The sequence below is a fragment of the Chlorocebus sabaeus genome, chromosome 19 (assembly GCF_047675955.1).
Source record: "Chlorocebus sabaeus isolate Y175 chromosome 19, mChlSab1.0.hap1, whole genome shotgun sequence".
Taxonomy (NCBI): Eukaryota; Metazoa; Chordata; class Mammalia; order Primates; family Cercopithecidae; genus Chlorocebus; species Chlorocebus sabaeus.
Window position 1 is genome coordinate 33,242,301 of NC_132922.1, and position 26,704 is coordinate 33,269,004.

The following is a 26,704-nucleotide window of genomic DNA, read 5'->3' on the forward strand; positions in this document are numbered from 1 at the left end:
CCGTCATCTACGTTAGGTATTTCTCCTAATGCTATCCCTCCCCTATCTCCCCATCCAGTAGTGCTTTCTTAATTCATTTTGGTACACCTACGTATACTTAAGATTTATGATATCTCGTATTACATGGAGAAGCTGCTATGGGGATTTTTTTTTTTTTTTTTTGGAGACGGAGTCTTGCTCTGTCGCCCGGGCTGGAGTGCAGTGGCCGGATCTCAGCTCACTGCAAGCTCCGCCTCCCGGGTTTACGCCATTCTCCTGCCTCAGCCTCCCGAGTAGCTGGGACTACAGGCGCCCGCCACTTCGCCCGGCTAGTTTTTTGTGTTTTTAGTAGAGACGGGGTTTCACCGTGTTAGCCAGGATGGTCTCGATCTCCTGACCTCGTGATCCGCCCATCTCGGCCTCCCAAAGTGCTGGGATTACAGGCTTGAGCCACCGCGCCCGGCCTGCTATGGGGATTGTTTACAGATTGGTAAACCCTAAAAAGTATCTGGGATACCTCGTATTCCTTAGAAGTCTTGAAACTCCCAACAGATTTGCATTCATTCACAAATTTTTTTGAGCACCTCCTATGGTGGTGGTTATTCCATGTTCTGGGTTCACATTGCCATAAAAGACGAGATCCCTATACTCAGTGGTGCTTACCTTTTAGTGGGATAATTAATAAACAAAATGAATTAATGACCTAGAGATCCTACATCAATTTTTAGCTTTTTTTTTCTTTTTGGATTTCATCACTCCTTCTAGGTAGAGCCCTTAGGAAATGAAGCTACCATCCCATCCCACAGCCAGTGAGTTTGATGAGCTGTGTTGGCTGGATTTTCACTTGGGTATATTTGATATCTGCCACAAGAGATGATACTTCATTTATGAGTCTGAGTTGGATGAGTCATCCCAAGCCCCATTCAGAAGCCTTCATTGGACTTTTTTCTCCAGTTGTAGCTGGTGATCTAGAAACCTTTATTTTTTTATTTTTATTTTTATTTTTTTTGAGACGGAGTCTCGCTCTGTCGCCCAGGCTGGAATGCAGTGGTGCGATCTCGGCTCACTGCAAGCTCCGCCTCCCGGGTTTACGCCATTCTCCTGCCTCAGCCTCCCAAGTAGCTGGGACTACAGGCGCTCGCCACCTCGCCCGGCTAGTTTTTTGTATTTTTTAGTAGAGACGGGGTTTCACCGTGTTAGCCAGGATGGTCTCGATCTCCTGACCTTGTGATCCACCCGCCTCGGCCTCCCAAAGTGCTGGGATTACAGGCTCGAGCCACCGCGCCCGGCCCTAGAAACCTTTAACAAGTTCCCAGCCTCATAGTTCAGTTGAGGATAGGGGAAAATAAGCAACAGTTACAAGTTTAGGTGCCGTGGTTGAGAAAGCACAAAGTACTCTAGGTACAGGAGAGATTTCCCTAAGGAGGTGATAGTTACACAAGCTGAGGCCCGAGAAGTTAGCTGAGTGAAGAGGAGAAGGAAGAATGTTCTGAGTGGAAGGAACAGCATGTTTGAAATCTTAGAGATGAGAAAGAATGGTGAGCTCAAGGAACCGAAATAAGTTTAGTGTGGCAGGAACTAAGAGTCTGAAGACAGTGAGTAGTGAAGGGTTTGTTGTTTCATATGATGCTTGAAAAGTAAGCAGTGGGATGAGTACAGTGGCTCACACCTGAAATCCCAGCACTTTGGGAGGCCAAGGCAGGCAGATCGCTTGAGCCTAGTAGTTCAAGACCAGCCTGGGCAACATGGCGAAACCCCTCTCTACAAAAAATACAAAAATAAGCTGGACGTGGTGGCATGCACCTGTGGTCCCAGCTACGGGGGAGGGGAGCTTAAGGTGGCAGGATCGCTTGAGCTGTAGAAGGCAGAGGCCACAGTGAGGCGAGATTATGGCACTGCACTCCAGTCTGGGAGACAGAGACACTGTCTGTCTCAAAAAAAGAAAGAGAAGCAGTGATAAGATCCTGTAGCTTCTAAAATCTTTATCTTAAGCGGGGGTAGGGTGTTACATGATAAGATGGGCATTTTGAAAGCATCTCTCTTTTTTTTTTTTTTTTGAGACGGAGTCTCGCTCTGTCGCCCAGGCTGGAGTGCAGTGGCCGGATCTCAGCTCACTGCAAGCTCCGCCTCCCGGGTTTACGCCATTCTCCTGCCTCAGCCTCCCGAGTAGCTGGGACTACAGGCGCCCGCCACCTCGCCCAGCTAGTTTTTTGTATTTTTTAGTAGAGACGGGGTTTCACCGTGTTAGCCAGGATGGTCTCGATCTCCTGACCTCGTGATCCACCCGCCTCGGCCTCCCAAAGTGCTGGGATTACAGGCTTGAGCCACCGCGCCCGGCCTTTGAAAGCATCTCTCTGGTGGCAATGTAGAGTAGATTAGAAAGAACAAGAATAGTAGCAGGAAGACAAATTTGGAAGCTGTTATAGTAATTCAGCTGAGAGATGATGATGGCAAAGACTATGGTAGTGGCTCTGACAGTGCAGTGAGGTGGGCAAGGTAAAGAACTATTAAGAGAGAATTAATAGGACTTGGTGATTGGTTGGATATAAGGACTGAGGTAGGAGGAATAGTCACGGTTGGGTGTTGGTGCTAATCCCTGAGAGAGAGCTCAAAGTGAGAAGTGGGGAGAGGAGTGGTGAGCAGTTCAGTATTGAGTGTGTTGAATTTAGATGACTATGAGTAGGATATTCAAAAAGGACTGTCTAGGAGGCAGAGTGGAAGAGTAGGGCCCCAAAGGAGACTGGAAAGGAGAACAGGAGGAACTCATGGAAGCAAAGGGAAGATTGTTGAAGAAGGGAAAATTGCTCGTGGGGTGCAGTGGCTCACACCTGTAATCCCAGCACTTTGGGAGGCCGAGGCAGGCGGATCACAAAGCCAGGAGATTGAGACCATCCTGGCTAACACTGTGAAAGCCCGTCTCTACTAAAATACAAAAAATTAGCCAGGTGCGGTGGCCGGCGCCTGTAGTCCCAACTACTTGGGAGGCTGAGGCAGGAGAATGGCATGAACCCGGGAGGTGGAGCTTGCAGTGAGCTGAGTTTGTGCCACTGCACTCCAGCCTGGGCGACAGAGCAAGACTCTATCTCAAAACAAAAAAAAGAAGAGAAGGTTGCTGAACACATCAGCCAATGCTGAAAGATCAAGTAAGAAAAGGCCAAGATCAAGGGGCGAGGAGATTGTCACTTTATGAGAGAACTGTGAGTGGAGTACAGAGGAGGGTGCAAGTGAGACTGCAGTGTTGACAGAAAGAGGTGCTCCAGGCTGGGCGCGGTGGCTCAAGCCTGTAATCCCAGCACTTTGGGAGGCCGAGACGGGTGGATCACGAGGTCAGGAGGTCGAGACCATCCTGGCTAACCCGGTGAAACCCCATCACTACTAAAAAATACAAAAAACTAGCTGGGCGCGGTGGCGGGCGCCTGTAGTCCCAGCTACTCGGGAGGCTGAGGCAGGAGAATGGCGTAAACCTGGGAGGCAGAGCTTGCAGTGAGCTGAGATCCGGCTACTGCACTCCAGCATGGGTGACAGAGCAAGACTCATCTCAAAAAAAAAAAAAAACAAAAAAAACCGAGGTGCTCCAGTTGAAAGTGTAAATATAGATAGCTCTTCAGCATACTTCCTTAGAGGAGGAGAAGAGAAAGGGAGGGTGCTGGCTAACTTGCATTCCAAGTTCCTTGAGAGGAGGATGAATGTCCTATTTATCTGTGTTATTGAGTATTGTATCTGGTCTTTTGCTAGAACTAATTTTAGATCCTAAGTTTCCTGAGAATAGGAATGATCTCACTTATCCTTGTACTCAGTGCCTAGCACAGTATGCATTCAGTTAGTGACTGACTGTTTTAAAAATTTTTAGTAGAGATGGAGTATCATTGTGTTGCCCAGACTGGTCTCTAGCTCCTGACCTAAAGCGATCCTCCCTCCTTGGCCCCCCAGAGTGGTAGGATTACGGGCATGAGCCACTGCACCTACCTCTGATTGATTGTTCAATGAATCAGAAAATATATTTCCATCTTGTTAAATTAAAAAATAAAATGTTTTTTCCTTATAGATAAAGCATATGATGGCTTTCATCGAACAAGAAGCCAATGAGAAAGCAGAAGAAATAGATGCAAAGGTGAGATTCATTTTCTAGTTTTAAGAAGTTATCAAGGTTTCCAGATTGTTTTGCTTTGCTAAATAATATTGTTAGCAAAACTGTTTAACAATAGATTGCATAGGACTGATAAAAGTCTCTTTCTTCTTTCCCTCCTTCCTTCCTTCCTTTCTTTCTTTCTTTTTTTTTTTTTTTTTTTTTTTGAGACAGAGTTTCACTTTTGTCTCTCGGGCTGAAGTGCAGTGGCGCAGTCTCAGCTCACTGCAACCTCCGCCTCCCAGGTTCAAGTGATTCTCCTACTTCAGCCTCCTGAGTAGCTGAGATTACAGGCACGCACCACCACACCCAGCTAATATTTGTATTTTTAGTAGAGACGGGGTTTCACCATGTTGGCCAGAATGGTCTCAATCTCTTGAGATCTGCCTGCCTTGGCCTCCCCAAGTGCTGGGATTATAGGTGTGAGCCACAGTGCCTGGCCCCTTCTTTCATTTTGAGACAGAGTCTCACTTCGTCACCCGAACTGCAGTGCAGCAGCCTGATCTCAGCTCACTGCAACCTCTGCCTCCCAGGTTCAAGCGATTTTCCTGCCTCAGCCTTCCAAGTGGCTGGGACTACAGGCATGCACCATCACACCTGTCTAATTTTTGTATTTTTAGTAGAGACAGGGTTTCACCATGTTGGCCAGGCTGGTCTTGAACTCCTGACCTCAGGTGATCCACCCGCTTGGGCCTCCCAAAGTGCTGAGATTGCAGGCGTAGGCCACCATGCCTAGCCTAAAACTTTTTTATTTTTTATTTCTTATTTTTAATTTTAATTTTAATTTTTTGAGGTGGAGTTTCGCTCTTGTTACCTAGGCTGGAGAGCAGTGGCACGATCTCGGCTCACCACAGCCTCCACCTCCCAGGTTCAAGTGATTCTCCTGCCTCAGCCTCCCGACTAGCTGGGATTACAGGCATGCATCGCCATGCCTGGCTAGTTTTATATTTTTAGTAGAGACGAGGTTTCTCTGTTGATCAGGCTGGTCTCGAACTCCCCACCTCAGGTGATCCAGCTGCCTTGGCCTCCCAAAGTGCTGGGATTACAGGCATAAGCCACTGCACCCAACCAACTTCTTAATTTGTTAACTTCATTTTACAAGAGAGGACACTAAGCCTGAGGTTATGTGACCAAATTTTATGGGGAGTAATCTGGATCTTTTTTTTTTTTTTGAGACAGAGTCTCGCTCTGTCACCCAGGCTAGTGTGCAGTGCAATCTCCGCTCACTGCAAGCTCTGCCTTCCAGGTTCACGTCATTGTCCTGCCTCAGCCTCCCGAGTAGCTGGGACTACAGGTGCCTGCCACCGCGCCTGGCTGATTTTTGTATTTTTAGTAGACACAGGGTTTCACCGTGTTAGCCAGGATGATCTTGATCTCCTGACTGCGTGATCCGCCTGCCTGGGCCTCCCAAAGTGCTGGGATTACAGGCGTGAGCCACCCTACCTGGCCAGGATCTTCTAAACTTTCAAGTTCTATGTCATTTTCATTGGCCCACTAACAAGCTAATGGATTAAGTTTTGAATGTGTGGTAATTTTTTTCATGTGCAGAATATTCTACCCAATTATATCCTTTAGTAACTTGTTGGTTACTGTTATCCTTGATGAAGCTTTTAGTTTCCTGGTGCGTCATTTATAATGAAAATTGCTGATCTTCCCTTTTGAATAAATTAGAATCCTTGAAAATGAGTCACAATAAATTTTCTGTTTTATTTATTTATTTATTTGTTTTTATTTTTATTATTTTTTGAGACGGAGTCTCGCTGTGTCGCCCAGGTTGGAGTGCAGCGGCGTGATCTCAGCTCACTGCAAGCTCCGCCTCCCGGGTTCACGCCATTCTCCTGCCTCAGCCTCCCGAGTAGCTGGGACTACAGGCTCCCGCCACCTCACCCGGCTAGTTTTTTGTGTTTTTTTTTTTTTTTTCAAGTAGAGACAGGGTTTCACCGTGTTAGCCAGGATGGTGTCAATCTCCTGACCTCGTGATCCGCCCGTCTCAGCCTCCCAAAGTGCTGGGATTACAGTCTTGAGCCACCGCGCCCAGCCAATTTTCGGTTTTATATATGAAATTAGTGTTCATAAGCAAGTAACCCAGGTCACCAGCTGTTTAAAATAAAACTGTTAATCAAAACTTGATGTAATGAATTAATATTGACTAATTTCCCTGTAGGCAGAAGAAGAGTTCAACATAGAGAAAGGTCGGCTTGTGCAAACCCAAAGACTAAAGATTATGGAATATTATGAGAAGAAAGAGAAACAGATTGAGCAGCAGAAGAAAATGTAAGTAGATCCGGGTTGCAGTATTAAGTTTAGAAGTATTCCGAAGTCATGAGATGAAGACGGAGCGGGCGCTTTGGAGTCAGGCATATATAGATTCAGGTCTTAACTCGACCGCCTACTACTAATCTGACAGATTGTTTAACTTCTCTTTCTTGATTTGTGAAAATGGAAGCTTGAAAGGATTGTTCAAAGATGAAACTGCAGGCTGGGCAAGGTGGTTCACGCTTGTGATCCTGGTGCTTTGGGGAGGCTGAGGGAGGAGGATTGCTTCAGCCTAGGCGTTCAAGTTCTTTCTCTACAGTTTTAAGTTGTTACTTACGCTATTTTTCAATACCATTTTGCAGTCAGATGTCCAATTTGATGAATCAAGCGAGACTCAAAGTCCTCAGAGCGAGAGATGACCTTATCACAGTGAGTAATTAGCCCCATTAGTTATAAAATTATTACATGGTTATTCGTTTGCCTATTGTAGATTACTAGTTCACATTAATTAAGGAGTCGATTGAATAATTTTTAGAGAGAAAACATTCAACAAATTATTATAATAAATACAAAAGTGAATAAGAGCCAAGCCCTGTATTGAAGGACTTTCTGATCTAACGAGCATGTAAGACTCTCCTGGCTCATAGCACACACTATGGGTGAACTGCACAGTACACGAGGGTACAGGGATCAATGAGACTAGAACCATCGGATGGTTAATACAGAGGCCATGAGTGTGAGGCTAAAGAACTTCACCTGTTCTCAACAGAAAGCTGTGGAAACTTTGGTATTATTTTGTGGAGAATATCATAGATAAGGCTCACGATATAAGCATGCAGGCTAAATTTAACAGGGAGGAGGCTAGAGAAAAGAAAACCATATGGAGGCCGGGCGCGGTGGCTCAAGCCTGTAATCCCAGCACTTTGGGAGGCCGAGACGGGCGGATCACGAGGTCAGGAGATCGAGACCATCCTGGTTAACACAGTGAAACCCCGTCTCTACTAAAAAAATACAAAAAACTAGCCGGGCGAGGTGGCGGGCGCCTGTAGTCCCAGCTACTCGGGAGGCTGAGGCAGGAGAATGGCGGGAACCCGGGAGGCGGAGCTTGCAGTGAGCCGAGATCTGGCCACTGCACCCCAGCCTGGGCGACAGAGCGAGACTCCGCCTCAAAAAAAAAAAAAAAAAAAAAAAAGAAAACCATATGGAAAGTATTACAGTCCTCTAAGGAAGAGAGCAGAAACCTCCAGAAGCATACCACTTCGTTGAGAAAGTGTAGAGTTATTTGGATTATATTCATAAACCAAACAGGGATGCCTGCTGTTTCCCCTGTTACTCATTGTGACTGTAAAACCAAAAGTAGATTTCTCTATAATAGCTACTGAAATTATTAAATTACTAGGAGTAAATCCTATATAAAAACAGGTATACAACTAAAAATCTAGAACTTGAATAAATGGAAGACATACTGTTTTCTTAGGTGAGACAGAAAGACAAACCAGTATTCCAAGTTGTCAGTTCTTATTAGATTGATCAGTTCTTATTAGATTGTCACTTCTTATTAATTGATGGTGGCAGTGAGAACTGAGTAGCGGTGTTAGTGTTGATGGATTTTACAGGAAGACTTTCCAGACATTGACTGACTGCCTTTTCTTCCAAGTCCGTCACTAAATTTTGAGTATCAGGTATGGATGTACTAGGAGAATGGTGGATCTGTTAACAAAAACGGGAAGTCAAGATGCTTGTTTTCTTAAGAAAAATAACGCCGGGAGGCCGGGCGCGGTGGCTCAAGCCTGTAATCCCAGCACTTTGGGAGGCCGAGGCGGGCGGATCACGAGGTCAGGAGATCGAGACCATCCTGGCTAACCCGGTGAAACTCTGTCTCTACTAAAAAATACAAAAAACTAGCTGGGCGAGGTGGCGGGCGCCTGTAGTCGCAACTGCTCGGGAGGCTGAGGCAGGAGAAAGGCGTGAACCCGGGAGGCGGAGCTTGCAGTGAGCCGAGATCCTGCCACAGCACCCCAGCCTGGGCCACAGAGCAAGACTCCATCTCAAAAAAAAAAAAAAAAAAAAAAAAAAATATATATATATATATATATATATATATATATAAGCTTATTGGGTCCTAATGCCCAGAAAGCCTCTTGACTATAGTCTTTTCATTATTTATGCCCAAAGTAAAAAATGACAACTGTGACATCTACTGCTTAGATATTATTATTTGTATAAGTCAAAAAAGTTTAGAGGCATGTAATGTTAATGTCTTGGCAGCATTCCTAAATATAAGTAGCAAGGGCTATAACACACAAGGTTATAGCAAAAGGTTATAATTTTAGCTAATTAATAGGCTTTGTAATTAGGTTTTTAATTTTTTATTTATTTATTTATTTATTTTTTGAGACGGAGTCTCGCTCTGTCACCCAGGCTGGAGTGCAGTGGCCGGATCTCAGCTCACTGCAAGCTCCGCCTCCCGGGTTCATGCCATTCTCCTGCCTCAGCCTCCCGAGTAGCTGGGACTACAGGCGCCCACCACCTCGCCCGGCTAGTTTTTTTGTAGTTTTAGTAGAGACGGGGTTTCACCGTGTTAGCCAGGATGGTCTCGATCTTCTGACTTCGTGATTTACCCACCTTGGCCTCCCAAAGTGCTGGGATTACAGGCGTGAGCCACCGTGCCCGGCCGGATTTGACTTGACTTCTAATTTTAACTTTTTTTTTTTTTTTTTTTTGAGACAAAGTCTTGCTGTGTCGCCCAGGCTGGAGTGCAGTGGCCGGATCTCAGCTCACTGCATGCTCCCCCTCCCGGGTTTACGCCATTCTCCTGCCTCAGCCTCCCGAGTAGCTGGGACTACCTGCGCCCGCCACCTCGCCCGGCTAGTTTTTTGTATTTTTTAGTAGAGATGGGGTTTCACTGTGTTAGCCAGGATGGTCTTGATCTCCTGACCTCGTGATCCGCCCATCTCGGCCTCCCAAAGTGCTGGGATTACAGGCTTGAGCCACCGCGCCCGGCCTAACTTTTATTATTTCTTGCCCTTATTTTCTCTTTGCTCTAATTTTTTAATCCACTTGTTTATGTTTTATCAGCTATTTTTTCTAATTTGTTTTTTAAAAAGTAATTAACATTTTCATTAGATACACTTCTGTAAGCTGCCTTAAATCTATTAAAATACATAAAAAATTACTAGTTGGCTTTTAGAAGGAATTTTTTTTTTTTTTTTTTTTAAAGAGGCAGGATCTGGCTATGTTGCCCAGGCTGGAATGCAGTGGTGTAGTCATAGCTCACAAACTCCTGGGCTCAAGCAGTCCTTCCCACACAGCCTCCTATGTAGCTGGGATTACAGGCAAGAGCCACCATGCCTGGCCTCAGAGGGAAAATTTGAAGTGGCATAGATAAAATTCAGATCATGGCTGGGCGCGGTGGCTCAAGCCTGTAATCCCAGCACTTTGGGAGGCCAAGATGGGCAGATCACAAGGTCAGGAGATCGAGACCATCCTGGCTAACACAGTGAAACCCCGTCTCTACTAAAAAATACAAAACAACTAGCCAGGCGAGGTGGCAGACGCCTGTAGTACCAGCTACTCGGGAGGCTGAGGTAGGAGAATGGCATAAACCTGGGAGGCGGAACTTGCTGTGAGCTGAGATCCAGCCACTGCACTCCAGCCTGGGCAACAGAGTGAGACTCCATCTCAAAAAAAAAAAAAAAATTCAGATCATTCATTCATTTATCAAATACTTGAATATCAGTGCTTCTCAACTTCTTTCCCTTCTCTCTGGAATATTCATATAGTTACATTACATTTTGGTTAACATCTCTCATGACACACAGCGGTTTTCAAATTTTGACGTGGAAGATATTAAAAGAAAGTGCAGGGCCAGGCACGGTGGCTCACGCCTGTAATCCCAGCACTTTGGCACGCCGAGGCAGATGGATCACTTGAGGTCAGGAGTTTGAGACCAGCCTGGCCAACATGGTGAAACCCTGTCTCTACTAAAAATGCAAAAAAATTAGCTGGAGATGGTGGCATGCGCCTATAGTCCCAGCTACTCGAGAGGCTGAGGCAGGAGAACTGCTTGAACCCGGGAGGCGGAGGTTGCAGTGAGCTGAAATCCCACCAGGGTACTCCAGCGTGGGTGACAGAGCAAGACTCCCTATCAAAAAATAAAAAAAAAAGGAAGTGCAGTTGTGTGGAATGAATGTGTATTACTTTCTACTTAGGATAGTTTTCCAAAATACAGTAATCAATTTTCTTTTAAGTGATGGGCTAGCCGAGTGACATGGCTCATGCCTATAGTCACAGCAGGTTATGAGGCCAAGGAGGGAGTGTGACTTGAGGCCAGCAGTTTGAGACCGGTCTGATAGACATAGGGAGACCCTGTCTGTACAAAAGATTTTAAAAAATTAGGCAGATGTGGTAGCGCATGCCTCTGGTCCCAGCTACTCTGCAGGCTGAGACGGGAGAATCTCTTGAGCCCAAGAGTTTGTGGCTCCAGTGAGCTGTGATAATGCCACTGCATTTCAGCATAAATGACACAGGGAGACCCTGTCTCTGAAATAAAAATAATAAATAGGCCGGGCGCAGTGGCTCACGCCTGTAATCCCAGCACTTTGGGAGGCCGAGGCGGGTGGATCACAAGGTCAGGAGATCGAGACCATGGTGAAACCCCGTCTCTACTAAAAAATAGAAAAAAATTAGCCGGGCGCAGTGGCGGGCGCCTGTAGTCCCAGCTACTGGGGAGGCTGAGGTAGGAGAATGGCGTGAACCCGGGAAGCGGAGCTTGCAGTGAGCCGAGATTGCGCCACTGCACTCCAGCCTGGGCGACAGAGCGAGACTCCGTCTCAAAAAAAAAAAAAAAAAAAAATAATAATAATAATAATAATAATAAATAATAGAAACAAAAAGAAATGGGCTAGAGAAAAATAATTCTCTTTTATGACCTTGAAAGACAAAGGAGTCATTTAGTTCATACCACACGTCTTCCCCGGATTTAGTCGCTCTCTGAGTTTGTCTGCTGACTTTAAAATTGTTGCAAACAAAATTCAGGTTTTGATACTCATGTTATCCCTCAGTTGTCACTTGTCTATTTTCATGTCGTAACTTAGCTGGGTTCCCTTGAGGAACTAAGCTGTTTGAATTTAACAGTACATTGACCGGGCGCGGTGGCTCACGCCTGTAATCCCAGCACTTTGGGAGGCTGAGGCGGGTGGATCACAAGGTCAGGAGATCGAGACCATCCTGGCTAACACAGTGAAACCCTGTCTCTATTAAAAATACAAAAAATTAGCCAGGCGTGGTGGCGGGCGCCTGTAGTCTCAGCTACTCGGGAGGCTGAAGCAGAATGGCGTGAACCCGGGAGACGAAGCTTGCAGTGAGCCGAGATCGCGCCACTGCACTCCAGCCTGGGCGACAGAGCAAGACTCCATCTCAAAAAAAAAAAAAAAAGAATTTAACAGTACATTTATCCCATGTGTCCTGTATTGTGCTAGCCCCTCTAGGAGGAGTCTGCAGTCTAACAGGACCTGGACAAGATAATATATCTCCACTGCAGCTGTTTGAGCATGACTTGAAGAATTAGTCATGAGATGGGAGACAGAATGGAGAGAGCAGTGTGAGTGAAAAACCGAGGCCTGAATTTGACATGTGCAGGAAATGGAGGTAGTCTGGCAGAGTGAGTAGTGGGCAGAGAACAGGCCATATATTAGGGTCTGATGAGAAGGGCCTTGAGTGTCTGCTGAAGAATATGGACTTTATCCTTTTGGCTAATTCTCTGTGTTTTGTTTTTTTTTTTGAGACCCGAGTTCCGCTCTTGTTTCCCAGGCTGGAGTACAATGGAGCGATCTTGGCTCACCGCAACCTCCACCTCCCGGGTTCAAGCGATTTTCCTGGCTCAGCCTTCCGAGTAGCTGAGATTACAGGCATGCGCCACCAGGCCTGGCTAATTTTTTTTGTGTTTTTAGTAGAGATGTGGTTTCTCCATGTTGGTCAGGCTGGTCTCGAACTCCTGACCTCAGGTGATCTGCCGTCAGCCTCCCAATGTGCTGGGATTACAGGCGTGAGCCACTGTGCCCAGCCCTAATTCTCTAACTTTAATGGGCATAAAAATCACCTGGGGGACCTTGTTAAAATGCAAATGTTCATTCCCATTTCCAGAGACTTTTATATTCTAGTCAGGAGTCAGCATTTAAACAAGCAGCTCAGGGTAATCTTGGTGCGGGTAGTCTGAGAACCACACTTTGAGAAACAGTGTTTAATGGTTACATTTGTGTTAGAGAAACACCACTGGTGACCATGTGGAGTAGAAACAGGGAGGGTATGGCTTACCTTCCTGGTCAAGAAGTAGAATGGTGGCAGCAGAAAGAGAAGACAGGCCTGTTCCAGAGATCCTAAAAAGGTAGGATCTGTAGGACTTGGTGACTTACAGTTGTGATGAGTGAACGCAAAGGAGTCAAGAATGATGTAAGGGTTTGTAGTCTGGGCAACTGGTAGATGGAATGAAGATTAGAAATATAGGAAGAACAGGCCGGACGTGGTGGCTCATGCCTGTAATCCCAGCACTTTGGGAGGCCAAGGCAGGCGGATTGTGAGGTCAGGAGATCGAGACCATCCTGGCAAACATGGTGAAAACCCATCTCTACTAAAAATACAAAAATTAGCTGGGCATGGGGGCAGGTGCCTGTAATCCCAGCTACTTGGGACGCTGAGGCAGGAGAATTGTTTGAACCGGGGAGTCAGGGGTTGCAGTGAGCCAAGATCACGCCGCTGCACTCCAGCCTGGCGACAGTGTGAGACTCCATGTCAAAAAAAAAAAAAGAAAGAAAGAAATATAGGAAGAACAGGTAAGGAATGGTGAAAAAAACGTTGCGTTTGAATTGCCTTAGGATTCCAGGTGAAGCTCCATGAGTCTGTTAGGAGAGAAGAGGAGCTTATGTGGAGACAACACAGAAGTCCCTGCTGGAGCTGTGGACAGAGATGAGAGCCCTGTGGTTTTGGATGGAGAATTAGAAGAGAAGCAGGCCAAATAAACTGAGAAGCATCAGATTTAATAGAAAATAAATTGCTAAGGAAACGTGGGGGGAATGAATACAGTTTTGAATACACGGAAGCCAAGGGAACCACAAACTTGAACAAAATGGTCTCTAATACAGTGTTCAGTGTTTGAGAGAATCACAGTAGGAAGAGCATGGAGGTCTTTGGATCTTGCAGTCAAGATGTCATTTCTTACATTTGCCAGAGCAGTTTCACTGGACTGATGAAGGCAGAAAGCCAGATTGTTATGGCGTGAGAAGGGAGAAGTGCGTGTGAGGTGAGGAGCTGAAGGCAGCGTGCATGGCCTGTTCACCAGCTGGGCTGTGTGTTTTAATCTCTTTTGGAACAAATCCAAGTATACTGTTGCATGCAACTTGAATTCAGTATATAGCTTGAACTTTTATTTCTCTGACTTAGAATTTCGAGAAGATAAACATTTATGTAATTTCTGTTATTCTAAAGATACTTGTTTCTTTTTTAACTGCTTACAGTCTTAACTTCTTGCCATCATTGAACCCTGTAAATAAGAGATGTGGAGCAATGAGGAAACAGACTGTGAGATGATATAGATCAAAGAGGATTCAATCTACATAAAAGCACACATACATGCTTTGAAACAGACTGTGAGATGATGTAGATCAAACAGGATTCAATCTACATAAAAGCACACATACATGCTTTGAATGGATTTTGCTATTTTGAAACATTTTACTTCTAGTTTATCCATAGAATAAGAAGTTGTGAAAGGAAAGGAAATTGTCAGGCAGTTAGAAAAGGATATTGACAAAAGATGGAAGGAAGGGGGAAATACAGAACCGGGGTAAAAATTAAAAGAAAATAGTCAAGCTGTTTGCTGCTTTGTTCTTTTTTTTTTTTTTTTTTTTTTTGAGATGGAGTCTCGCTCTGCTGCCCAGGCTGGAGTGCAGTGGCCGGATCTCAGCTCACTGCAAGCTCCGCCTCCCGGCTAGTTTTTTTTTGTATTTTTAGTAGAGATGGGGTTTCACGGTGTTAGCTAGGATGGTCTCGATCTCCTGACCTCGTGATCCGCCCGTCTCGGCCTCCCAAAGTGCTGGGATTACAGGCTTGAGCCACCGCGCCTGGCCAATGCTGCTTTGTTCTAAGTTGCATAATCCTTTATAGATATTTTTCTGTATTGATCCTTTTTCCTTGCCTGCCCAGGTGTTTTCCAGGATTAAGAGTGCACGCTTTGGAATTCCTTTGAGGTTTAAGTTCCATTTTTACCCTTCCCAGCTGTTCAGTGGGCAGATTTTTAAACCCCATTGACTCCTTTGAACCCTTCATTTCCTATTAAAAAATAGGAGAAGACCAGGCACCATCCCTTATGCCTATAATCCCTACACTTTGGGAGGCTGAGGCAGGAGGATAGCTTGAGCATTGAAGACCAGCCTGGGCAACACAGTAAGACCTTGTCTCTACCAGAAATTTAAAAAAATTAACCAGGCGTGGTGGTGCCCCAGCTACTCTGGAGGCGGAGGCAGGAGGAGTGAGCTATGACTGCGCCACTGTACTTCAGCCTGGGTGACAGAGCAACGCCCTGTCTCAAAAAAAAAAGAGAGAAACATCCACCTGAAGCTTATTTAGAAAAAAATTAGATCACCTAGGTAAAGTGACTAGTATAATGCCTGAAACAAAATGAGTGTTGAATGAATGATAGTTCTTTCTTATCATTTCCCCAAACCTCAAAACTTACTCATAAGTTTTCTTTTTTTTTTTTAATTTGAGACGGAGTTTTGCTCTTATTGCCCAGGCTGGAGTGCAATGGCGCAATTTTGGCTCACTGCAACCTCTGCCTCCCAGGTTCAAGCACTTCTCCTGCCTCAGCCACCCAAGCAGCTGGGATTACAGGCATGCACCACCACGCCCAGCTAATTTTGTATTTTTAGTAGAGATGGAGTTTTTCCATGTTGGTCAGGCTAGTGTCAAACTCCCGACCTCAGGTGATCCGCCTGCCTCGGCCTCCCAAAGTACTGGGATTACAGGCGGGAGCCACTACGCCTGGCCATAAGTTTAAGTTTTCTTCTCTTTTCTTTCTTCTTGAGATGGAGTCTTGCTCTGTCACCCTGGGTGGAGTGCAGTGGCGCGATCTTGACTCGCTGCAAGCTCTGCCTCCCGGGTTCAAGCGATTCTTCTGCCTGACCTCCTGAGTAGCTGGGATTACAGGCTAATTTTTTGTATTTTAAGTAGAGACAGGGTTTCACCATGTTGGCCAAGCTGGTCTCTAACTCCTGACCTCAGGTGATCTGCCTCCCTTAGCCTCCCAAAGTGCTGGGATTACAGTTGTGAGCCACTGCGCCTGGCCAAGTTTTCTTTTTTAAAGGAGAATAAATAACCACTAACATTTAAATTCTGAGACATTGGTACTGAAGTGGAGATTTCTGTTGCTGTGGTTAGAGATGAAATAGAAATAAATGTCTTTGGCCAGGCTCGGTGGCTCATGTCTGTAATCCCAACACTTCGGGAGGCCAAGGAGGGTGGATCACAAGCTCAGGAGTTCGAGACCAGCCTGACCAACATGGTGAAACCCTGTCTCTACTAAAAATACAAAAATTAGCCGGGCATGGTGGTGTGCACCTGTAATCCCAGCTACTCAGGAGGCTGAGGCAGGAGAATCGCTTGAACCCGGGAGGTAGCGGTTGCAGTGAGCCAAGATCGCACCACTGCACTCCAGCCTAGGCGACAAAGTGAGACTCTGTCGCAAAAAAAAAAAAAACGAGAAAGAAAAGAAATAAATGCCCACTGACTCCTCAGACTAGGCAGGGCCAGGGAGATACGGTTTTGTTGTTGACATCATAATCAGGTTTTGGTTTCCTGCTTTTGAGGAGCAAATTCCTAATATTTTCAGAATCCTCAGGACAGTTAGGTTCAGTTGGACAGATTTTCCCTTCCAAACTCATAAAATACAGATAAGCCCACATGTGAACTGTAGTAGTTGACAGTGAGAGACAGCTGTGGAAAAGCTACATGAGGAGCCAGATTAGAACCAGAAAGTTATTTGAGCTTAGAATCACATCAAAGGGCATCTCACTGGAATGTTAGTAGCTTATCACACTGATGGTAATTATTGATATTATTTTCCTTAAAAAAAAAAGGGGGGGAATAATCTTGTATAAGCGTTTTAATAGCTTGCTTTTCCAAGTTACACCGTGCACATCTTCCCATGTCAGTCACATGTGTCGGTTTCTGAACTGATGGTTACCTGAGCTGTTCTCTGCGAGGCCGTGGACTCCCTGGGAGTAGAGATGGTGTTACATGCTTCTGTGGACCCAGCACAGCCCCTGCTTTATCTCAGATCTCAGGGAATGTGTGTTGAATGAAATCCCAGCAATAAAATGTGAGGCAGCTGGGCATGAGCCAGGGTCAGCCGCACAGTGGGTTCTGAGCTGACTGCCCAGATGGGTAGATAACTTTTATCTGTTCTCATCTTTGTAGGACCTACTAAATGAAGCAAAACAGAGACTCAGCAAGGTGGTAAAGGATACAACCAGGTACCAAGTGCTGCTGGATGGACTGGTTCTCCAGGTACCCTCACAAACCAGATCTACTGTTGATAGCCACAGTTCTGAGAAAATTTAGCGTGTCTGTTAGAGACCAGCTCTGTTTTTCCTGCTTTCTCATCATAAGTTTTTTCCTTTCACCCTTTTTTTTTTCTTTTAGCTTTTTCCCTTCCACTCTTGACCATACCTAAAATGTGTGCTGCATAGGAAAAGAGTAAATCCGTCTGGTTGGATAAGACTTCCAGCCCGCTACTCATTTATGTAGTCTTACATGACTTAAGGGTCAAATTTGCTTGCAATGGCTAGCTTTAAATTCCCTTAATTTGATTTTGCCACTAAAATACTTGCTTTAGATTTAGGATTCCAACCAAACACTGTGTATGTTTTAATTGTTTACTGCTGAGCTGGGAATCCTTATTTTACTTATGTTAATATCAACAATATTTGTCCTCAGCTTGGTTGATGTAACATAAGGCATCTGCATGAATTTTGTTTCTACGACCAAAGGTTTGGGTTCATTTATCTGGTTTGTGATAGATTGATCTTTCTATGGTCTCGTGTAGTATATGCCGTCTGTTAGTGGAACCTACCAGGGGAAGTTTTTCCAACCTAAATGAAAGAACTATAGAAACGTCCTATTTTACAAGTTGCTTTATTTATTTGTTTATTTATTTTTGAGACGGAGTCTTGCTCTGTCGTCCAGGCTGGAGTGCAGTGGTGCAGTCAAAGCTCACTGCAAGCTCCGCCTCCCGGGTTCACACCATTCTCCTGCCTCAGCCTCCCGAGTAGCTGGGACTACAGTCGCCCGCCACCACACCCAGCTAATTTTTTTAATTTTTATTTATTTATTTATTTTTGAGACGGAGTCTCACTCTGTCACCCAGGCTGGAGTGCAGTGGCGCAATCTCGGGCTTACTGCAGCATCCACCTCCCAGGTCCAAGCGATTCTCCTGCCTCAGCCTCCCGAGTAGCTGGGGTTACAGGTGCCCGCCACCACGCCTGGCTAATTTTTTTTATATTTTTAGTAGAGACGGGGTTTCACTGTGTTAGCCAGGATGGTCTCGATCTCCTGACCTCATGATCTGCCCACCTCGGCCTCCCAAAGTGCTGGGACTACAGGTGTGAGCCACCGCGCCTGGCCTAATTTTTTGTATTTTTAGTAGAGATGGGGTTTCACGGTGTTAGCCAGGATAGTCTTGATCTCCTGATCTCGTGATCCACCCACCTCGGCCTCTCAAAGTGCTGGGATTACAGGCGTGAGCCACCACGCCTGGCTATTTTATTTTATTTTATTTTTATTTTTATTTGTTTTTGGAGACAGAGTCTCACTCTGTCAGCCAGGCAGGAGTGCAGTGGCATCATCTCTGTTTACTTAAACTTCCGTCTCCTGGGTTCATGCCGTTCTCTTGCCTCAGCCTCCTGAGTAGGCTGGAGTTATAGGCGTGCACCATCATGCCAGGCTAATTTTTTGTATTTTTAATAGAGATGGAGTTTTGCCTTGTTGCCTAGGCTGGTCTCGAATTTCTGAGCTCAGGCAGTCCGCCCACCTTGGCCTCCCAAAATGTTAGAATTACAGACCTGAGCCACTGCGCCTGGCCTGTTGCTTTATTTTATAGTTTGCATTTTCTACTGATTGTATTTACTATTTCTTCCAGGGTTTGTACCAGTTGCTGGAGCCCCGAATGATTGTTCGTTGCAGGAAACAAGATTTCCCTCTGGTAAAGGTAAAGAACTTAGGATAATTTTTTATCTTTCTCTCTTTCTCTTTCTCCCTCTCTCTGTTTCTTTTCTTTTCTTTTCTCTTTCTTTCTTTTCTTTCTTTCTTTCTTTCTTTCTTTCTTTCTTTCTTTCTTTCTTTCTTTCTTTCTTTCTTTCTTTCTTTTTCTTTCCTTCCTTCCTTCCTTCCTTCCTTCTTTCTTTCTTTCTCTTTCTTTCTTTCTTTTTCTCTTTCTTTCTTTCTTTCCTTCTTTCTTTCTTTCTCTCTCTCTCTCTCTTTCTCTCTTTCTCTTTCTCTTTCTCCCTTTCACTCTCTCTCCTCCTTCCTTCTTTTCTTTTTGTTTTTTTTTTGGATGGAGTCTCACTCTATTGCCCAGGATGGAGTACAATGGCAGTATCCCAGAGAGTCTGGTCAGCTCTGAGTCTGAGTTCTCCACCCACCTCGGTCCCCCAAAGTGCTAGGATTACAGGCGTGAGCCACTGCGTGCGACCTATTTGCATTTTTATTATAATTTGTCTCCCTGAGTTACTTGTGCACTAGGAAAGAAAGTGCCAGCTAGAGAACATAGATATTCATTCCCCTTAACTATACATTCTCCACTATAATAAGAGGTTAGAAACCATCTCAGTAACCCAAGTCTGTGTTTATACTGACAGTCTCACTTATTAACCTGTAAAACAGAGCTCAACATCATCATGGAGAATTCACCACGGTGATGTCATTCAGTGGAGGGAGGTTTCAGTTGCTCACTAGCCTTCGCTAGATAACACCGTGATATTTCTGGGTGCCAAGCAAGCTTTTTCTTGAAACTTCTACAGTATCAGTGTCCAGAATTGGTGATTAGCTCTCCAAAGTGGTGCTGCATTAGATTTGAACACAAGGAACTCTTGAATAGATGCATTGATTTGTTCAACAAAGTAATACTGTCAGAGAGAAATGTGGATGGTCTTCAGTTCTTCCAAGAAAGGATTTACATGGTTACTTGAGTGTGCACAATATTGTTCAAAGACAAGACTTTATTATGTCCACCACACTAATTGCAAGGTAGCGGTAAAAACTCACTTCTCTTTTTTCTTTTTTTTGAGACAGTCTGGCTCTGTCACCCAGGCTGGAGTGCTGTGGCGCGATCTTGGCTCACTGCAACCTCCGCCTCCCGGGTTCACACCATTCTCCTGCCTCAGCCTCCCAAGTAGCTGGGACTACAGGCGCCCGCCACCACGCCTGGCAAATTTTTGTATTTTTAGTAGAGACGGAGTTTCACTGTGTTAGCCAAGATGGTCTCGATCTCCTGACCTCATGATCCACCTGCCTCAGCCTCCCAAAGTGCTGGGGTTACGGCTTGAGTCACTGCGCCCGTTTTTTTTTTTTTTTTTTGAGATGGAGTCTTGCTCTGTTGCCCAGGCTGGAGTGCAGTGGTGTAATCTCGACTCACTGCAGCCTCCTCTCCCTGGGTTCAAGCAATTCTCCTGCCTCAGCCTCCCAAGTAGCTGGGATTAGAGGCGCGCACCACCATGCCTGGCTAATTTTTTGTATCTTTAGTAGAAACGGTTTCACCATGTTGGCCAGGCTGGTCTTGAACTGACCTTGTGACCTGCCTGCCTTGGCCTCCCAAAGTGTTGGGATTACAGGCGTGAGCCACGGCGCCCAGCCTTTCTTTTTTTTTTTTTTTTTTTAATTGTGGTAAAATACACATACCATTTACCATTTAAACCATACATTGTGCCATTAAGTACATTTACAACATTGTGCAGCCATCACCATCATCCATCTTCAGAACTTTTCCATTTTCCCATAGTGAAACTTCGTGCTCATTAAACACTAACTCTCCATTATTTCTCTTCTCTCTTCTCCCCTGTTCACCTCATATAAGTGGAAACATTCAGTATTTGTCCTTTTGAGACTGTTTGATTTCACTTAGCATAATGCCTTCAAGGTCCCTGTAGTCTGGGTCAGAATGCCCTTCCTTTGTAAGGCTGAATAATATTCCACAGTGTGGCTGCCCCACGTTGTGCTGACCCGCGGTGTGGGTGCCCCACGTTGTGCTGATCCGTTCATCTGTCACTGGACACTTGGGTTGTTCCCACCTTTTGGCTACTGTGAATAATCCTGCTGCAAACATGGGTATACGGATATCTGTCCTGCTTTCTACCCATTTGTCTGTATACCCAGAGGTAGAATTGCCGGATCATGTGGTAATTCTGTGCTTCATGTTTTGAGGACCGTTATACCGTTGTTTGATCAGAACCATCCTTGTGGGTATGGCATGGCACCGCTGTTTCTGGTGCCTGCTGTCCCCCCCCATCTGCAACTGCCAGGTTAAGCTCATGTCAGCAGCCAAACTTCTCTTCCTTCTTCTCTCCTTATGCACCTCCAGCTTCTAACACTCTCCGTTGGGGGGATAATATATCTTCCTCCTGCTGATCCATGTTTCACATCTGATAACTGCCTCTGGCGTGTTTAATCACCTGCCAAGCCCCGTTAAATCTTTTTTTTTTTTTCCCCCAATATGGAGTCTTGCTCTGTCACCCAGGCTGGAGTGCAGTGGTGTGACCTCGGCTCACTGCAAACTCCGCCTCCCACGTTCAAGCAGTTCTGCCTCAGCCTCCCAAGTAGCTGGGATTACAGGTGCGCGCCATCACGCCTCAATAATTTTTGTATTTTTAGTAGAGATGGGGTTTCACTGTCTTGGCCAGGCTGGTCTTGAACTCCTGACCTCGTGAGCCACCACGCCCGGCCAAGCCCTGTTAAATCTTGACAGAAACCATTCGAAATCTCTTCCCTCCTGTGTGCAGACTGTCATTATTCCTCAGTGACTGTGCCGTTTTACATTCCCACCAGCAGTGCCTCTGTTCTTTTACATGGCATAAATGGAAATATCCTTGCTTGTATAGTCTGTTGAATTTTTGGATACCTGCTTCATACTTTCTAGTAATACCTCTCGTTGTTTTCTGTATTTCCAGGCTGCAGTGCAGAAGGCAATCCCTATGTACAAAATTGCCACCAAAAATGATGTTGATGTCCAAATTGACCAGGAGTCCTACCTGCCTGAAGACATGTAAGGAGTATTCCTGCTGCTAACAGCCACCTTCTCTCCCTGGGAGAGTGGCCTTTATACTGGGCCTTTTTCAAACGGTATTTTCACCAACATACTCTTAGACACAAGGCTGGAGCTGTGATGTGTTCTACTTGCAGCTGCTCCTGTTGTTCTGGCCACGCTCTGTTGTTCTCCCTCGTTGGCCGGCTAAATACACTCTAAAAGTCTAGTTTCATCGGGTGTGGTGGCTCACGCCTGTAATCCCAGCACTTTGGGAGGCCAAGGTGGGTGGATCACAAGGTCAAGAGATCGAGACCATCCTGGCCAACATGGCCTAGGGAGCCAGACTCCCTATCATACCAGCCCAGCTCACCCTCTGCTCACAGTCCAGTCCTGTCTCCACGAAAAATACAAAGCTGAGCGTGGTGGCACACACCTGCAGTCCCAGCTACCCAGGAGGCTGAGGCAGGAGAATCACTTGAACCCGGGAGGCGGAGGTTGCAGTGAGCCAGGATCACGCCACTGGACTCCAGTCTGGCGACAGAGTGAGACTGCATCTCAAAAAAAAAAAAAAGTCTAATTTATGGTCACCGCATTCCTTCTGCGGGGAGGTGGCCCCCAGAATGAAAGCTAGGAATGGATCTCTGTATTGGATGCTGAGGTAGGTGCTTCCTCCTTCTAAGTAATAGTTACCAAAACAAGAATTGTGTATGCCTAGTAATTAGGTTCCTTAGACATAGAATTGAAAGTACGGGTGGGTTTTTTTTTTTTTTTTTGAGATGGAGTCTCGCTCTGTTGCCCAGGCTGGAGTGCAGTGGCCGGATCTCAGCTCACTGCAAGCTCCGCCTCCCGGGTTTACGCCATTCTCCTGCCTCAGCCTCCCGAGTAGCTGGGACTACAGGCACCCACCACCTCGCCCGGCTAGTTTTTTGTATTTTTTAGTAGAGACAGGGTTTCACCGTGTTAGCCAGGATGGTCTTCATCTCCTGACTTCATGATCCACCCGTCTCGGCCTCCCAAAGTGCTGGGATTACAGGCTTGAGCCACCGCGCCCGGCCACGGGTGGTATTTTTATGACTGTGAGGAAATGACAGAACATTTCTCGGTGTAGTTGGGGTAGGCAGTAGAAACTCCTGACAAGGGGAGAGCCAGCGTCATTTTATCGATTTCACCGGCCTGTCTGAGGCCACCTAGCCACACCACTAACATTGAAGAAAGTCCCTTGGACGCTTTTTTTTTAATAGACGGAGTCTCGCTCTGTCACCCAGGCTGGAGTACAGTGGCATGATCTCGGCTCACTGCAACCTCTGCCTCCTAGGTTCAAGCGATTTTCCTGCCTTAGGCTCCTGAGTAGCTGGGACTACAGGCGCCCGCCACCACGCCCGGCTAGTTTTTTGTATTTTTAGTAGAGACAGGTTTTGCCATGTTAGCCAGGATGGTGGTCAATCTGCTGACCTCATGATCCGCCCGCCTCGGCCTCCCAAAGTGCTAGGATTACAGGCGTCAGCCACCTCACCTGGCCTCTTTTTTTTTTTGAGTCAGGGTCTCTTTCTGTTGCCTAGGCTGGAGTTCAGTGACACCATCTTGGCTTGCTGCAGCCTCTGCCTCCTGGGTTCAAGCAATTCTCCTGTCTCAGCTTCTCAAGTAGGTGGGACTACAGGTGCCCCACCGTGCCCAGCAAAGTTTTGTATTTTTAGTGGAGATGGGCTTTCACCATGTTGGTCAGGCTGGCCTCAAACTTGTGAATGGAAACAATCCACCTGTCTCGGCCTCCCGAAATGCTGGGTTTGCAGGGGTGAGCCACCACGCCCGGCCAGCAGTGGCGTCTTTTATCAGACACACGTGCAGTCGTGATAGGGCCCTATCAGTGATGAGCAGGATTGGGCTTAAGAAATCATTCAGATGAGGACTCTGAGTGATTTGCAAACTGAGATGAAATCCTCCCTTTTTCATTTTGTTGGGGAGGGCTGGCTGTGATAATTAAAACAGGTTCTGTAACATAAAATCAAATTGACACAGGCCGGGCGCAGTGGCTCCCTCCTGTAATCCCAACACTTTGGGAGGCCGAGGTGGGCGGATTACCAGAGGTCAGGAGTTCGAGACCAGCCTGGCCAACATGGTGAAACCCCATCTCTACAAAAATACAAAAATTAGCCGGGCATGATGGCAGGTGCCTGTAATCCCATCTACTCGGGAGGCTGAGGCAGGAGAATTTCTTGAACTCAGGAAGTGGAGGTTGCAGTGAGCCGAGATTGTGCCATTGCACTCCTGCCTGGGCAACAGAGTGAGTCTCAAAAACGAAAACAAAAAAACACAGTGTCACCTGGTAAATGAGTTATTGAGATGAATGCAGTCAGTTCTCTGTATTTTTGGGGTCCACACCTGTGAATTCAACCAACTTTTTCTTTTCACTCCCTAAACACTACAGTGTAACAACTATTTACATGGTATTAGCTATTTTAGGTGCTGTAGACATGATTTACAATATAGGGGAGGATGTGTGACGGTTGTAGGCAAATACTACACTGTTTCATATAATGTACATCTGGGCGGGGATGAGGGTTGCTTGAAACCAACTGTGCATTACATCTTCAGAAGCTTTTTCAGTTCCTTTCAAGCCTGTTGATTAGGTTGCGCAGTCTACACACCAAGCCGAGGGCATTCCTCTGCGGGAGTAAAGGGTACCATGTATCTTTCTCAACTCTTCGAAAATGATTATTTCCTGTGCTTTTTTTTCTGCAGAGCTGGTGGAGTTGAGATCTATAATGGGGATCGTAAAATAAAGGTTTCCAACACCCTGGAAAGCCGGCTGGATCTCATAGCCCAGCAGGTGAGTGTGGGGGTACTTCTTGGTAGCTGGTCTGCTGTTACTTTGAAGTGGGACAGACAACACATGTCCATTCCCTGGTATTTGGGATTTGTTGCTGTCTTTCCACATTTTTGGACATTTGCTCAAAAAGAATGAGAATCGGGCATGCAGTAGCATTTGCTGAGGTGATAACATTTACATGAGGGTGAATTTGGGTTCAGAACAAGGGTTTTGTTGACCTAGGATTCAAATGTGTACATTTTACTACATGTAAGGTGCTGACAAGTTCTTTCTGTAGCAGGAATGATGGAAACTAAAGCAAATACTTGTGTTTTGTTTTGCTTTTTTGAGATGGGGTTTCACTCTTTTGCCCAGGCTGGAGTGCAATCTCAACTCACTGCAACCCCCACCTCCCAGGGTCACATGATTCTCCTGCTTCAGCCTCCCAAGTAGCTGGGATTACAGGCACGCGCCACCACACCGGCTAATTTTGTATTTTTAGTAGAGATGGAATTTCGCCATGTTGGCCAGCCTGGTCTCAAACTCCTGACCTCAGGTGATCCACCCGCCTTGGCCTCCCAAAGTGCTGGGATTCCAGGCGCGAGCCACCGCACGAGGCCACAAATACTTGTTTAAAGGAATTATCATAAAGCTGCTGGCTGCTCAGATGTTTCCAGATTTGTACACATGAACTCTAGGAAACAAGCCAGGAAAATTCCGTTTGTTCTAAAATGTTGGGCATCTTCTAGCCTTGTAGTGGTAGTCTGTTGCTGTGGCTGCTAACCTAATTATTCCCTGACCTAGATGGGCAGTTTACTGTTTATGCAGATACTTGTCTTATAACTAAAGCACTTTCACCTTGATTTTTTCATATTCTGGTAACTTAAACCTCAGAACATTGTTTCCTAGTAGCCACTGTCTCATCCAGTATCATAGCCACTACTCACTCACGGATATTTGATTAAACCGAAAAATTCAGTTTCTCAGCACTCAATAACCAGCTGGAGCTGGAGCTGCCCTGTTGGACAGCAGAGCCTTAGAAATCCAGGGTTAAGTCCTCCTAAGGATTCATCAGTGGCTATAGCAAGTGCTTCCAGCCTAAACTGGCACTGGAAGTGTTCTGTGCGGCCGCTATGGCCATAGTAGGCACTCAGTAAATGTTTGTTGAAGAAAGTGTGTAGGTGACCTAGCATATAGTGGTGAGATGATGATAATGAGTTAAGTCTGAGATAGTAGTGACTTTAGGGTTTTTTTTTTTTTTTAATGTGTCCCTTTTGTAAGCAGCCTGAACCCCAGATTTGGGATGAGTTAAGCTTCTCACCAATGAATGTGTTACTGTGCTTCAGGGAATGAAAGGGTGGCTTTGATGCGCGTGGCTGTGTGCATCCTTCCTAGCCGTGTAGGTGCGTGGCTTTCCACCTGTGGTTAAGATGTGCAGTACTCTACAACTTCTCCAGCTGACATTGCCTATTTATTACACTTTCTCCCCACAGATGATGCCAGAAGTCCGGGGAGCCTTGTTTGGTGCAAATGCCAACAGGAAGTTTTTGGACTGAGCCTTCAGGAGGTGGAGCTCATCCTCAGCTCTCCCGCTGTGATGTGGAAGCTTCTGATATTTGAAGAAACACGAATGTCTCTGTAGCTTCCTCTTTACTGCCCCAGTATTGCTCTGTATTTATCAGTGATATCCCTCCTGTCACTCATGCCTTGCCTAATTGTTCACAGTGGTGGAAAGCTTCATGTAATATGATCAGGACCCACCTCCAGTTCATCTGAAAGGAACACGGTGTCCAGTTGGTTCTCCAGCACTAGGGGAGGGGGCGGATGGTGGTCGCATGGGCTTCCTGGGTCTCCACTCTCCGTCTGGCCTAGAGGTGATGTGTTTGGCGTTTGGCCCTGCAGTCCCCACTCTTGAGGCTTATGAAGGTGCGTGTGGCGCACCACTCCTTCCAGCAGTAGTCGCTTGACTGTTACCTGTTTAGGCCTAGAAGTTTTCCCTCATCTGTAAATGTGATTTAAAATCTAAGCCATGAATATGCTTTATTTATTAAAAGAGTTACATGGATTTAATGTGATTTCTAGTGTAAAGCACTACAAATTGAGGTTTTGACAGAGTCAAATTCTTAGGCACCTAGAAAAGTATTTTCCCAATCCCCGTGGCACTTGATGGTGACAGCTGTCAGCACCTGGACCCGTTAACCCTCTGGGTGTCCCCTGGGCTGTTGCTCGTCGTTCCCAGCCCATCACC

The 26,704-nt window shown here is 45.9% G+C and overlaps 1 protein-coding gene across 1 annotated transcript in view; it reads left to right on the forward strand.

Annotated features, from left to right (window-relative positions):
• The window catches only part of ATP6V1E1 (ATPase H+ transporting V1 subunit E1), a 35,767-nt gene extending 9,246 nt beyond the window's left edge, over positions 1-26,521 (forward strand). Inside the window, exons 2-9 of the mRNA XM_073007069.1 lie at positions 4,025-4,090; positions 6,270-6,379; positions 6,724-6,790; positions 16,832-16,921; positions 18,552-18,620; positions 21,574-21,668; positions 24,390-24,477; positions 25,950-26,521. Of these exons, the coding sequence (XP_072863170.1) occupies positions 4,025-4,090; positions 6,270-6,379; positions 6,724-6,790; positions 16,832-16,921; positions 18,552-18,620; positions 21,574-21,668; positions 24,390-24,477; positions 25,950-26,012 (648 nt within the window). The 3' untranslated portion in view covers positions 26,013-26,521. The remainder of the gene's footprint in view (positions 1-4,024; positions 4,091-6,269; positions 6,380-6,723; positions 6,791-16,831; positions 16,922-18,551; positions 18,621-21,573; positions 21,669-24,389; positions 24,478-25,949) is intronic.
• Positions 26,522-26,704: the final 183 nt, after the last annotated feature.